The sequence below is a fragment of the Bufo bufo genome, chromosome 2 (genome assembly GCF_905171765.1).
Source record: "Bufo bufo chromosome 2, aBufBuf1.1, whole genome shotgun sequence".
Taxonomy (NCBI): Eukaryota; Metazoa; Chordata; class Amphibia; order Anura; family Bufonidae; genus Bufo; species Bufo bufo.
In genome coordinates, this window is record NC_053390.1 from 160,772,153 (window position 1) to 160,787,853 (window position 15,701).

The window sequence follows — 15,701 nt, forward strand, 5'->3', positions numbered from 1 at the left end:
ACGAGAAAACAATCTCAGAATGGCCTGGATAAGTAAAAGCATTTTAAAGTTATCACTACATAAAGTGACACATGTCAGATTTGCAAAAAATGGCCGGGTCCTTAAGGTGAAATATGGCAGGGTCCTGAAGGGTTAATAGCTTTACTATCTGTTCTTAGATGTTAATATATTTCATGTAGGGGCTCATTTTTTGCGGGATGAGGTGAAGGTTTGATATTTTGGGGGGCATACACCTTTTTGATCGCTTGGTGTTGCACTTTTTGTGATGTAAGGTAACAAAAAAATTATTGTTTTAACAATGTTTTTATTTAATTTTTTCTACCCGATGGAGATGTGGAGGGCACCCATACCTTCCGCGAACCCTCCGCATGTCGCGGTCAGCTTTGACCGCGGCATACAAAGGGTTAACACGCCGGCATCTGTGTTTTCACCGATGCCGGCATATGCAGCCCGATCAGCCTGCTGTTCATGTACGGCGCTGGTCCTTTAAATCACGTCCACCAGTGTCGTACATGTATGGCGCGGGTCCTTAAGGGGTTAAATAAAACCCAGAGCAACCGCTGTACATGTGGTAAAAGAACAAATGAATCAACACTTGCCCATGTCCCCTCTGCTTCCAGCGCTGGGCTCCGGTTCTTCCCGCTGCTTTTAGTTTTCCTAGCTGCATCGGTGACGTGTGCACACATGTTACTGGTGAAACCAATCACTGGCCTGGGGAGTGACGTTCTGGTGCGTGGTGACCTGTGTGCATTGAATGTCACCACTGCATCCAAGAGGATGATGTCGGCGGCTGGGAGGACCATAACTCAGAAGCGGAAAAGGGGTAATTATATCTTGTTGTCTTTGTCAGATTTACAGGGGAGGTCTGAGTTTGTTTAAAGAGTATCTAAAGAGTACTGATGTGTATTGCCAGCAGTATCATAAATACATTTAATTTATCTTAGTCTGCAGAGTGAGCCATCCATTTTTTTTTATAGTCAATGCCAGCATTTAGCCAAGCACAGGCAATATCAGCAATGTGTGCGTCTACCTGGCTTGGCTATCTCCGGAACTCCCATAGAAATTAGTCAATCAGCCGCACACAGCTCCGTTCATTTTGGAGGGTTCCACAGGGTCTGAGGCCTCCGTTCTCATGATTGGTAGGACCCCCACCGATCTAAAAGTTATCCCCTATTCTGTGGATAGGGAATAACTTACCGTAATATGACCAGAATATCCCTTTAACTTGGACAACCTCCTTAATCCAAAGAAGGTCTGTCGCCGCATTTCACCACAATACAAATTGATCTCGAACTTTGAAAATCCATGTACAATCCTTATTAAGGCTAGGTCTACATGACGACATTTGTCGCGCGACAGATAGGGCACAACTACACTGCGACATTTTGTTGCACCAATGTCGTGCGACAATTTTTATAATGGCAGTCTATGGTGTCGCACTGCAACATGCGTCATGCTGCAACGCGACAGTTGCAGAAAAATCCATCTCAAATGGATTTTCTGCGACTGTCGCAGCATGTTGCAGTGCGACACCATAGACTGCCATTATAAAAATTGTCGCGCGACTTTGGTGCAACAAAATGTTGCGCGACAACTGTCGTTGTGTAGACCTAGCCTTAAAAGTTTTTCTGCATAATATTAAGATGACTATTTTAGGCCAGCTTTATCTTTGATCCAGCTTGATTTTTCTTTCTCTTCATATTAATGATTAACAAAGTCGTCATACAACACATGTCTACTATAAACTTAAATGGATTTTTTTTTATAGGTGTAAAACCAAAATCTGGATGGGCTGTGGATCCGTTTGGACATTCCCCAACCATGGCATACCTTCTAAAACGCTCAGGGCTGTCTAACATGCTTATTCAGCGTATTCACTATTCAATAAAGAAACATTTTTCTGCAAAAAAGACATTAGAGTTCTTTTGGAGACAAAGCTGGGGTAAGTGAAGAACTCGTATTATTACTTTCTCTGTACAAAAAAAATAAAAAATGCCCGAAATCACTTTAATAGGCTGACACACCCTGTTCTTTAGAGAGCAGTTCTCAGGAGTCCTCACCTCAGGCAGGAGTATAATAGCAGGCATCACCTATGTATACATATCACAAGATCCATCATTCACAATAGGTGATGGCCACAGCGCACTTCCTTCCATTCTCGGTACAACGACCTCTTCACAGCACATCTACAACAATGCCACATAGAAGTCAGTGAGTACTCTTTAGTCTGCACGTTCCTATGGTCCGTATGGCTGCTTTAAAGGGAACCTGTCACCGGGATTTTGTGTATAGCGCTGAGGACATGGGTTGCTAGATGGCCGCTAGCACATCCGCAATATCCAGTCCCCATAGCTCTGTGTGCTTTTATGGTGTAAAAAAAACGATTTGATACATAGGGACAGGACTCATCTCAGGTTAATTTGCATATGTGAGTCCTGTCCCTATGTATCAAATCGTTTTTTTTACACCATAAAAGCACACAGAGCTATGGGGACTGGATTTTGCGGATGTGCTAGCGGCCATCTAGCAACCCATGTCCTCAGCGCTATACACAAAATCCTGGTGACAGGTTCCCTTTAAAGGCTATAGACCCCTTTGGTGTCAATGTTTTTATCATTGATTTCTACTCATTTTGAATTAAAATCTTTTTTTCCTTTTTAGGCTTTATTGAAGAAAAAACTTTTTCCTTTACAGCTTTCACTTTCAGTATATCTGCAGGCTGTTCCTTTCTGCTTGAACTCTGATAGCTTGATCTGTAGCCATTGTCAATAAACTCCTGACAGCTCATAATAATTAAGCTTAAATGAGTATTTATAAGCTGTTAGGAGTTCAGAGATGAGGGCTACAGATCAAGCCGCCAGAGCAGTTCTGACTGATTCACTTTGAAGCAGAAAGCACTGAAAGTGTTTGTCCTCCTTTATTTATATTGAAGACGTATCCTCAGGATAGGTAAATACCAGATCGGTGAGGCCCCCCACCGATCAGCTGTTTGAAGAGAAGGCAGTGCTGCTACGAGAGCTGCCTTCTCGTCACTGTTTACCTGTTTACCTGCTCACCGTCGCAACCACAGCGGTAAGCAGGTGTAATTGCATCTTAGCCGTCCAATGCACTTCAATGGGATGGCTCCTTCCCATTTAAGTGAACAGGAAGGAGCTATCCCATAGACATGAATGGGATGGCTGAGATGTAATTACACCTGCTCACCGTTGCGACGACGAGCAGGTAAACAGTGACGAGAAGACAGCACTCATACCAGCGCTGCCTTCTTTTCAAACAGCTGATTGGTGGGGATGCCAGGTGTAGGACCCCTGTCCTGAGGATAGGTCTTCAATATATAAAGCAGAAAAACAGTTGAATGTGTTTTTTTTTTTATTATTCTCTAGTGGAGAAATTTATTTTTGCCTAGAATAAGTAGAATGCAGTAATAAAAAATGTCCTCAAAGATGCCCTCTGCCTTGAACTCCTATTTCTGAATGCTTTAAACAGCAGCTCAGCCAAGAGGGCTGCTCCCATAATCAAGTACAGAAAATAGAATAAAAGGAAATTACCATCAGAAAATAAAAACAAATTAGAAAAAAAGGAATGTGTATAAAATGCATTTTATATATGTAAAAATAGAGGATAATTCTGTTTAACATCTTGCCCATGTATAGTTCTTGATGGTAAATTCTTGTTTTTCTCCTCTAATAAAATATTTGTCTGGGAATTTGAACTCTTGTGTTCATCAGGAATGAGATTTTGGCAGCGCGGTTTGGAATCTAAGAGCATTCGATTCTATGAAAAAATCCTAATGGATTATTGTTACATCCTTAATTAAAACAAAAAACTGTTGAGAGTTGGGTCTGCTCACAGATAAGTTACTCAGTCCACCAGGTTTTAATGTCCAGTCAGACTGCTGTTTTCCGAAGTACACAAAGTGGGTCATTTTATTACATTTTACTGCATTGATCTATGCCGAAGACCATATTTGTTATGCTTGACTTGCACAACGTTTAGCCACAGAATTGCTGTGGAAAGTTCAGCTTCAGCAGATTGAGGGTTCAAGGTCTGAAGTGCTTGAGACATCCTGGGGCCTTCTGAACCTGCTGTGCCGGCAACCTTCTTTGTCCCCAAATGCTAAACGCTTTAGTTGCTCTAGTTTTTCTGTGAAATGTCTGTTAGCTCAAGTATCCTTCAGCTATGGTGCCCTGTATTATTAAAGTCAAACTCTACATTGAATTAGTTTTCCCCCACCATACGTCTCATAGGTTTTACAACAAATGTGTGAAACTTTAAATATTTAATTGAAACCTCAATGTATTATCACCAAAATTATCTCCTTGTTAAAGCACCCATAGGTGTATTTTCGGCTTAACCCGCCGCTCTCGGCGGATTTGGTCAACAATTTAAAGAGGACCTGTCGCCTCTCCTGTCATGCCTGTTTTAGTAAATACATGCATTCCCTATGTAATACCAATTTGGTATTACTATTCATATGACTATATATTGTGCCATTCCTGTATTATTCCTCCTAGAAGTTTACAAATAAATTGCCGGCAGTCTGCAGTAAAGTACTGCTGAGCGTTACCAGTAGCTGGTGGGTCTGACTCTGTCCAATCAGTACTGCCAGTGGCAGACCGTGCAGGGACACAACCCTCCCTCTACCGGGTAACACCCATCTGTACCTTTACTGGAAGCTGCTGACAATTCATATACTTATAGTAGAAATAACAAAGAAATAACACAACAGCGAGTGATCAGAATGGATGCTCTAGAATTTGTTATTACATAGGCAGTGCAAGTAGTTATTAAAACAGACATGTCAGGAGAGGTGACGGGTCCTCCTTAATGTGTATCGGGGGTGCTCCCGACTCTCTCCTGACGAGATGTCAGTGGAGAGAAGGATCAAGTAATAAGCCACCACCAGAAGTGTCTGGCAGATGCTTTCTCCTTACTCCCCATGTAATACATGTACATATTCAGTCAGGGTGAACGTGTATGAGGGAAGCGGGAGAGATGACAATCGTTCGACCGACAGGTATGGATTGTGTGTGACTTTGTTCACACAAGCAGATTGTCCCTGTGTTTAATTGTTTATACTCTGGGTGTTACACCCAATCGCACACTTGGGTTCTACCAAACTGAACTTAAAGGGGTTGTCCAGCTGTTAATATTGATAACCTATCGTCCGCATAGGTCATCAATATAAGATTAAGGGTCTGACACCAGGACCCCGCCCATCAGATGTGAGACGAGGAGGCGACGCTCCATGCAAGTGCCACTTCCTTGTCATGACAATACGTCCCGTGTGGAGTGGTGGCGTAGTGTAATTACAAGTAGTCGCTCCATTCACTTTAATGGAACAAGTACTTTAAGTGCAGTGCAATGAAGAGAAAGCTGACTCGCATGGAGCACCGCCTCCTCTTCAAACAGCTGATTGGCGGGGGTTCCAGGTGTCAGACCCCCACCGTTCAGATATTGATGACCTATCCCGACGATAGGTCATCAATATTAATATCCGGACAACCCCTTTATCTCCGTAGCAATGGTAGTAGAAGTCTTGGTTCAGTACAACCAAGGAAGGTCTGGGTGTTATAGCTGGAATATACAGTTAAACACTGGTACACTGCACACATCTGATTGAGGTCTTAGGTGCGTGTGTGCAGGCATAGGCATACTATCTTTTATATCAGAAGTCTCAACCTTTTTAGTTCCAGAACTACCATCAAAATAACTTAAAGGGGTTCTGCACTTTCATTTAACTGATGATCTATCCTCTGGTACTCTACGGTGAACGGATGCCACTGTGTGGTATCAGTCTAAGGCATCCGTTTAACGTAAACTTTTTTTTGTATACGTTAAAAGGATGGGAAAAATGTGATGTGAACCCAGCCTAAGGCCTCTTTCACACGACCGTTCCGTTTTTGCGGATCCGCAAAACACCGAAGCCGCCCGTGTGCCTTCCGCAATTTGCCCATTATAGAAATGCCTATTCTTGTCCGCAAAACAGACAAGAATAGGACATGTTATATATTTTTTTCGCGTGGCCACGGAACGGAACTCCGTGTGCTGTCTGCATCTTTTGCGGCCCCATTGAAGTGAATGGGTCCGCACTCGAGCCGCAAAAACTGAACAACGGTTGTGTGCATGAGGCCTAAGAAGTGCGTTAACCAAAATCAAGAATTATCAAAGAAGTGTTCGAAGACTCCTAGGAATCCTTGAAAACCTCTCTGCTCTGGAAAAAAAAAATCCTCACCACCTCGAATAATCCACTGCAAGAACTGATTACAGACCCACATTGAGCTTCTAAAATTCCAGAAATGGGTTCTCCGATATTTTATGTTGAACTGTAAAAAGGAGGAGGGGGGGGGGGGGGGCTGTCACTTGTCGGGTCTTTAAAGAAAACGTGCACTTTCTGCATATTTTTGTCCTTTGCCACATCATAAAGAAATGTGAAGATTTTATCTGTGATATCTACCATAGCTTGATGCATACCTCTATGAGCAATGGCATGTGGGCTCATAACTTGAACGTTTGTTTCTCCAAACTAGGCTGTTAGATTCTGCATTGACGTCAGTGATTCACTTGTTTTTTTTTTTTTGTTTTTTTTTTTATGTCAAAAAACTTACTAGGGAAAGTTGTATATACAGCAATTCCTTTATATACTCCGATATCAAAGGTACTCTTAAACCCCTGCTCTATTGCTCTCTACAAAGTTATCAATTAGGAATAATAGGAGTATATAAAAAAATAGCTGTATCCTCTGTACAGACTGTGCAGCCACGTGTGTGCGCTTTGTTGGCAGTGCCAGTAAATGGAAGATAAATGACAGAGAACTGTCAATAGACTATTATATTCTCCAGGAAATGATGCGGTGTGGCCCCTTACCAAAAGGATCGGGAATGACAGAGCTTTGTGTTTGTGTGTTATATGATTATCCTACTATAACTAGACCTCCAGCAGTAGCAGTGTACAGCTGTTAACAAGTCCCACTGTCTCTGCTGACCCAACCCCAGTCTACACAGCACAGCTGAGAAGTAAGCTGTAGTACACAGAAAATGTCAGCCTATTGTTTTTGCTGTAGTAGTTTGCTGTTCTGTGGTTGCTTCCAATGTATTTGTGTAGGTTCATGCTTGGGCATCTTTTCATTACAATATAGTGCTTGTATTCCGTATGTAACAGGAGACATGATGCGAGTTTTAGAAGCTTACTATTTTTAAAAAGGATTTTTACCATATAATACTACGGTTTCATTGTCCTAACTATTTCTTCATGTACTTAATTGTAGATTTAGGAAGTAGCACCGACATTTTGTGCCATATGATGCCTTTCTACAGCTATGATGTTCCTCATACGTGCGGTCCAGACCCAAAGATCTGCTGTCAGTTTGATTTTAAGCGTCTCCCTGGAGGTAGAATCAATTGTCCTTGGCGAGTGCCTCCTGAGCCTATTCACGAGGGCAATGTTGAACATAGGTATTGCTAAATTAAATTTTCATTGTATATGTACCGTATATAATTTGTATGTCAGCCAGGCTTGGTTCTTTTGTCTTTATCTGTGGTTGTGCTGATTTGTATTGCAGAGCCTGGATGCTTTTAGATCAGTACAGAAAGAAGTCAAAGCTCTACCGCACTAAAGTGCTCTTAGTCCCACTGGGTGATGATTTTCGCTACAGTGACAGCGCCGAGTGGGATCAGCAATACCAGAACTATCAAAAGCTGTTTGATCACATGAACTCTCACCCTGAGCTCCATGTTAAGGTAAGATTTAGAATTTCAGTTTCAAATCCTTGATTTCCAGGAGGGCTGATTGCAAATTTCCCTTTAATTTTAATAGCACCCAGTGTGTCTTCCAGCTTATTTAGAAATAGATTGAGATTATATTTTCCCTGCTCCAGTGCTTGCTGCATGAGCATAGCCCGTTTTTGTTTTAAAGTAGAACTCCTGAAAGCCTTGTCAATCCCATGTTTTCTTGCTCCCTCATCTGGTGCTCATGATTTGACACTTAATGTTTGTACAGATCACTGTACTGCAGTTTACTCATTCTAATCCTACCTGTAATGATATCACCTCTTTGTATAGATAAGACAGGATCCACCTTTCACAAAAGGGGATTGTCAGAGCTTATCTATTCTCCTCTTGTACAATGATCTCTGCACAGGTCAGAGCATGCCTAGATAACTCTCCCGAATAAGTCAATAGGGTCCACTCCTGTCCATTGTGTCTATGGCCCATGGGGCTGCCATAAAGCAATATATTAATGCTTTGTAAATGCTGCTAAGAACAGCTCAGGCAAGATGGCCGCCCCCATAATTATGTAAATAAGAAAAAATAAAAACTTTTATAACCAGAAAATTAACAGATTAGAAAAAAGGAGTATTGCTATTATCTGATTTATCTGGCAGATAACATTTTTGGAGTCACATTTCCTTTAAAGTAGCTTGATGGTTGTACAATTGTGTAACACAGGTATGCACATTTTTGTCCATATTGCTTGTTATGGTCATTCATACAGGCCATACATGTTCAGTGACACTGGGTGAAGGTGGTAAAATCTTTCTGGAAATGTCCTTTCAAGGAATGATTGTTCGTAGTGGAAAGATCTTTTTTTAAGAATGAAAGATCAACTTGATTGTTCATGGTTAACTCTTACCTGATGAATGTTCATTGTGCTTAAAATAGTCCATTTTCATCAAGTTTAGTTTGTCTATGGCCACCTTAAAGGGATTGTGCAGTGCCATGCTGTTGTAGGATAGGTCATAAATATCAGATCGTGGGGGTCCGACTTCCGGCCTCCCTGCCACTCGTGTAAGCGCTTTTTTCTCTTCAAAATCCCCCACGCGTCTTCTCCTTTTGTTGAAAGTGGCGCAGTGTAATTAAAAGCACAGAGGAGAGTGACTAAAATGATAAGGGGCATGGAGGGTCTTGGTTATAAAGAAAGATTAAAAATAGAATTTCTTTAGTCTTGAGAAGAGACGTCTAAGGGGGAACATGATTAACCTATACAAATATATAAATGGGCCATACAAAAAATACAGCGAAAAGCTGTTCCATGTAAAATGTGCTCAAAAGACAAGGGGGCACTGCCTCCGACTGCAGAAGAAAAAGTTCAGTCTCCACTTCTCCAGAAGTGGCAAAGCTTCTTTACTGTAAGAACGGTGAAGCTGTGGAATAGACTTCTTCATGACGTGGTCACAGCAGGAATAGTGGACAGTTTCAAAAATGGTTTAGACAAATTCTTAAAAGTAAAAAACATTAATGCTTATGAAAACATGTATAAATCTGAGTCTCATTTCCTTCTGGGATTCGAGTCTCCACCTATCCCTTGGTTGAACTTGATGGACGTATGTCTTTTTTCAACCGTATTAACTATGTAACTACTAGGACAAATAGTTGTAATTACATTCTGCCGCTGTGATTGGGGTCTTTCTGCAGTGCTGTCCTGCATGTGTAGTACACTTGGGCGGTGAGGGAGCTCCTTTTTCTGTTTAATGTACACTTTGTACCGTACAGGAAAAGGGAATCCACAAACTCCAGTAGTTCTCCATGACTTCTATATTATATATAAAACTTGCTTTATCTGTATTTATTTGCTTGTAGTTCTTTAGTATTATTTCTGTGTATTTTGGGGGTTATAATTTGAAAGAACACTATTTGCAAACTTACAAAACGTTTTATGTAGACCAATTTAATAAACGTCAAAAAAGGCGTCTTCATATAAGAGTGATGGTCTGTCCAGTCAAAATGAGTCAGTATATTGTAGAATATGTAAGAAGGAACAGGCTTTTGGGACATTTACTTTGTAGTAGTTTTGTCTTTTGTATATACAAAATGTTTGTTTTATACATTGTATAAAAGGTGTGTGTAAAATTTTCTCTCTCTCTCTCTCTCTCTCTCTCTCTCTCTCTCTCTCTCTCTCTCTCTCTCTCTCTCTCTCTCTCTCTCTCTCTCTCTCTCTCTCTCTCTCTCTCTCTCTCTCTCTCTCTCTCTGAATATATATATAGCAACTGGAGTGCTGCCTCGTTTTTGTGTGTGTGTGTATATATATATATATATATTATCTCATTATATATTATTTTTATGTTTGTATTTTTAATTTTAGGCAAAGTTTGGTACCCTGTCAGATTTTTTTGAGGCACTGAGAAAAAACACCAATATTGATGAGTCCAGCAGCCCATCGTTCTTCCCAGTTTTAAGTGGAGATTTCTTCACATACGCAGACAGGGATGATCACTATTGGAGTGGATATTTTACCTCACGGCCGTTCTATAAACGCCTGGAACGAGTTATAGAATCTAATTTAAGGTAAGTCTTTCTTTTATTATGCAGTGTGTCCAGTGCAGTTTCCCTTTTGTCTTCATCTCCTGGTTATCCTTTTGTTGAAGTATGGTACGCATTAATACATTACCAATGAGATCAGTGAATGGGTCCGCACATAACATGTCCTCGTAGAACTTTAAAAAATCTTGTATGTAATGGTTTTAACTGTTAGTACATCTCTGCTGTAAACAGTATCTCTTCAGAATGCATGCTTCTCCTAATGGCCGCCTGTATTCTGCCAATGAAGTAGCAAATGTGAGTGTAGGCAAGGAATCTGCAAGGAATTAAAGTGTAAATGTCATAAAAAAAAAATTATTTGTGTAATGTGTAGGGGCAGTGATACTGACAATTTTTGTAATATGCTTTAATTACTGAAATTGTACATTTCTATTTGAAAAATAGCTCTAAAGTGGCCTATTCTGAGCCTTAGCAACGCTCTTCTGTCTTCTGTTTACATAACTTTGGAGACTTACTCAATGACCGTCTTAAAAATAAGAATGACCGTTACACTTAAGTTTTTAACTTGTTGGAAAATCTAAGGTATTTTTGTTTGCTCCCTCCACACCTCTAACATTTGAAAGAGTAACCTATCGTATTTTTCACCCTATAAGACGCACCTAGGTTTTTGAGGAGGAAAATAAGTAAAAAAATATTTTTAACCAAAAGGTGTGCTTTTGGTGGGTTTTGAACTAATGGTGGTCTGTGCATGACACTACTATGGGGGGATCTGTGGCTGGCACTGTCATGGGGGGATCTGTGGATGGCACTGTTATGGGGGGGATCTGTGGATGCCACTGTTATGGGGGGGGGATCTGTGGATGGCACTGTTATGGGGGGGGATCTGTGGATGGCACTGTTATGGGGGGGGATCTGTGGATGGCACTGTTATGGGGGGGGGGATCTGTGGATGGCACTGTTATGGGGGGGGGTTCTGTGGATGGCACTGTTATGGGGGGGGGATCTGTGGATGGCACTGTTATGGGGGGGGGATCTGTGGATGGCACTGTTATGGGGGGGGATCTGTGGATGGCACTGTTATGGGGGGGGATCTGTGGATGGCACTGTTATGGGGGGGGGGGATCTGTGGATGGCACTGTTATGGGGGGGGAATCTGTGGATGGCACTATGGGGGGGGGGGTCTGAGGATGGTACTGTTATGGGGGGGGGTCTGAGGATGGTACTGTTATGGGGGGGGATCTGAGGATGGCACTGTAATGGGGGGGATCTGAGGATGGCACTGTTATGGGGGGATCGGAGGGGGGCACTGTTATGGGGGGATCTGAGGGGGGCACCCGCAGATCCCCCACCCCATAATAGTGGCATCGACAGATGCCCTAATATACCGGAGCTACGGTAAACCTGTGGGAGGGGCCGGTGTCATGCAAATGCGGCAGGGCCGGTACGGTCACTGTACTCTGGCCCCACCGCTCACTCACTTCCTTAATGCCTAAATTTTTTTATAATAATAGCTTTCATTGAAGTTCCGATCTGCACTTCTTACTAAATGTCCTGTAGTTTATGAATGAAGTAGGCGGCGCAGGCACGTGACGTCAGTGAGCCAGCTGCCCGCCCTGCTCTGCCTGCTACAGGACATTTAGTAAGTAGTACAGATGGGGCTGGGGAACGGAACTTCAATGAAGGCTATTATAAAATGTTTAGGCATTAAGGAAGTGAGTGAGCGGTGGGGCCGGAGTATAGTGACCTCACCGGCCCCGCTGCATTTGCATGACACCGGCCCCTCCTCCCTCCCCCGTCCAGCTGATACATCGCAGTCTGCGATGCAAAATGGCAGCATTCGCCCCATAAGACGCAGGAGCACTCCCCCCCCCACACTTTTTTTTTTGGGGGGGGGGGGGTCTTATGGGGCGAAAAATATGGTAAACTGTAATGGGCCATGTAGTTTTAGGATGTAGCAAATAATTATGCTCTAAATAACTGCTAAGTCTACTTTTAGACATAAAAGGTCAGATTTATTATTGAAAATGCACCAGTTTAGCACTGCATTTATGAAATGTTTTTCACTATACGTAGACTATGGCTACATGAGCATGACGTGTGATGGACATTTTTTTTTTTTAACTGCCATCACACGTCTGTTTTAAGACCAATGGTCATCTATGGGGTTATTCACACAGCAGTTTTTTTTGACGGCCATTGAATAAAACGTGTTCTATCTTGTCCGTTTTTCACTGACCAACTGCCTCCGTACAATTGAATGGGTCAGTTTTTAATATCCATTTCTCAGAAAGACATCAGTGAAAAAAAGTGTTTTAAAATTGACATTTTATTCATGTCGTTGTGCCACATTCATCCTTCTGCATCAGCCACTGTGATAAATCTGGTGCAGTTTAAGAAGACTGTCTAAGTTTGCAATGTTTTACTTTTAGACAATATTAGTAAATCTGCCCCATTACATTTAAAATATCTTCTCTGATTATGGTTAGGTCTACAGTGCACCGAGGGTCACAATGAAAACCTAGAAAAGCAAAGAGGAAAAAAAGTAGTATAAAACCAAGGAAATACAAAGTGGTTTATCCACTTCCTTCTTTTTTTTTTATGTACAGTTTAAAAAAAAAAGTCAATGAAAAAAAATTGGTTGAGCAAAAGTTATGTTGCTGGTATCACATGCACATAGTAATTAAACATTTCAGAAAGAAGCTCATTATAATGTATGTCAACAATCAATAAATAGTATTATGCCTGAGGAATAAGGAAAGGTAATTAAAGGGGTTCACCAATTCCCTCCTGCAGTTGTAGTTATTAACCCAAATCTGCTCTGCCTAAAGAATGGCACTTACCTCCCCGTTCCAGCATCAAGAGTTCTGTCTCCACTGCTTCCAGTTCCCTGTGGACTGGAAATGGGACGTCTCATTTGTAACCCTATGCACCACCGCAGCCATTCACTCGACCCAACGGTGACCTGTCCCCAAATGGCATGTGACTGCTGAGGCCAGTGAATGGCTGAAGCGGTGTAAGTGATGACGGACCTAGCATTTTCTGGTTCACAGGGTAAATTCGGGCCATAATTACAATTACGTTGGGGGTCGGACAACTGTTTAAAACAAGCAAGCAAGTGCATAAAGATAGCCATATAGTCGAAGTATACTACAGCACACCTTGAGCGGTTTGCAATATGTGAATCATATGTGGTGGGTGTGCACATGACTGACTCTATGCACTTACACTTTCTTACATCATTGCTTCTATGCATTATGATGACTCTCCTCTTGCTATTTTTTTTTTTTATGCCTGAGTGTCTTGCTTTTTACATACTCTAGCTCTATGTATGGGCCGTGTACATGGAGAATACTGAAATCCGCTTGTCCATAGAGCTAGCTGACTGCTACAGCGGGGGTCTTTGAGATGACAGCTGAGTAAGGCCTCATGCACACGACCGTTGTTTTATTCCGTGTCCGTTCCGTTTTTCGTGATTTTCTGCGGACCCATTGACTTTCAACGTGTCCGTTGAAAACTCGGCTAATGCACCGTTTGTCATCCGCGTCCCTGATCCGTGGTTCCAGTCCGTCAAAAAAATATAACCTGTCCTATTTTTTTCACGGAAAACGGTTCGCGGACCCATTCAAGTCAATGGGACTGTGAAAAAAACGCGGAGGCACACAAGATTGTCATCCGCATCAGTTTTTTTCCCTATCATCTGCATGGCAAACTTGACTTAGACTTTTTTTTTACTTTCCTTCATGTCTGGTGATCCTCCAAAAATAAAGGAAGACACACAAACGGATCACGGAACAACGGAACCCCATTTTGCGGAATGGAACAGAACAACGGTCGTGTGCATGAGGCCTAAGTAAGATGAAGGTTTATTTGTTAGAACCATAGGTCCCCTTGAACATTGAGACATTCACGTAAGAGTTTGCAGATAAAATGGCATAATTGTGAATCCCCAGCAAACAATGTGCCTTCAGGAGGCCCAGACATAATGACGACGTAACACATTTTCCTGAGGTGTAACTGCATTATCTGTATGGATGGGCATGTACTTTGCCCATATATTGTTTGGTACTGCTTCTAATTGGCACTATGCAGAGCTTTTTCCTGTTATTACTACATTGCTTGAAATTTTTTTTTTACAATGACTATGTTTTTATATGCTGTAAGAGCATAATTAATATGAACAATCGGGACTTTGCCTGTGACTTTTCTAGCATGAATAGAACTCTGTATAATTGAGAATGCAATAAAGTTGCTGCACTAAAATTTACTTATTACTTGTTTGCTTTTTACGTTACATTCAATTAGGGAATCCTGTAAGTACAATTACAGAGCTGTGATTATAGCTTGGCTTCATTGTAATTTTGATTGAAATAATACCTTACTAAAAAAAAAGTCTTTAAATAAGGGAAAACATTATATTCCCCATTTGCCTCTATGAATAATGCACTGAAAGAACAAAGCTCATAAATGCTTTCTTAAGCAGCCGTAATATGTCTTGTCAGAACTGTCACAGCCTTGGATAATTCTCAAGGACATTACATTAGTATTCAAAAAGAGGCAACTATGGGGAGGTTTTAGTAACGTATGTTACCTTCAAGTGTTCTTCGTGGTGTTTAACAGTTTTTATGCTGATTTACTAGTTGGAATACTTCAGTTGAGTATGCATTTATTGCCACAGTGCCATCTGTTTGAATGGTTGTGCCTAAGGATGACCATGAATTGCTCAAACTTGTATAAATAAAGAAAATGATATACAGCAGTATTCCATTGTCCATAACGGAGCATAGAATGATAAATAGGGATGAGCGAATTTCATATTTTGAAGTTCGTGTTGTGGTATTTACTGAATTGCGTTATGGATTCCGTTACCACGGACCATAACCCAATTCTATGAGGGACTGCCTTTAGAGGCATTCTGTTATTCATTCCGTCAGAATAGAAGTCTATGGCCTGCATAACGGATCTGTTCGGTTTACGTTCTGAAGGAGAGGACTTCAAAATATGAAATTCGCACATCCCCCGATTTATAAACTTTGAACCTACAAGTCATAATAGAATCTGAGATATATATAATTTTTATTTTATTTTTTAAATACATAATTTGATGTCCTTATTCTGCTGGTCGTCTGGCATCAGATTTGTCTCATTGAATTAAAATGTAAAATTTTTTGCCCTATAAGACGCACCTGTCCACAAGACCTACCTAGGTTTTAGAGGAGGAAAATAAGAAAAAAATATTTTTCTTAAGACCTCCATAGGTCCCCCAATCAGACGCTGCCACTCCTGACATCCACGCTCTTCTTGTTCCGTGTGCTGTGCTGTGACTCGACGTCCTCACCCGGTGCGCAGTCACAGCAGAGCGAGCAGCCAAGGACCAGGAAGTGGTAAGTACATAGCCTGAGGAGAGCTGCATTCGCTGCTTCCCGGTTCTCCTGCACTAATCAGCTA

At 41.5% G+C, this 15,701-nt stretch overlaps 1 protein-coding gene across 1 annotated transcript in view; it reads left to right on the plus strand.

Moving 5' to 3' along the window:
• The window catches only part of MAN2A1 (mannosidase alpha class 2A member 1), a 192,152-nt gene that overhangs the window by 135,345 nt on the left and 41,106 nt on the right, over positions 1-15,701 (plus strand). Inside the window, exons 6-9 of the mRNA XM_040421611.1 lie at positions 1,769-1,942; positions 7,268-7,454; positions 7,562-7,739; positions 10,081-10,283. Of these exons, the coding sequence (XP_040277545.1) occupies positions 1,769-1,942; positions 7,268-7,454; positions 7,562-7,739; positions 10,081-10,283 (742 nt within the window). The remainder of the gene's footprint in view (positions 1-1,768; positions 1,943-7,267; positions 7,455-7,561; positions 7,740-10,080; positions 10,284-15,701) is intronic.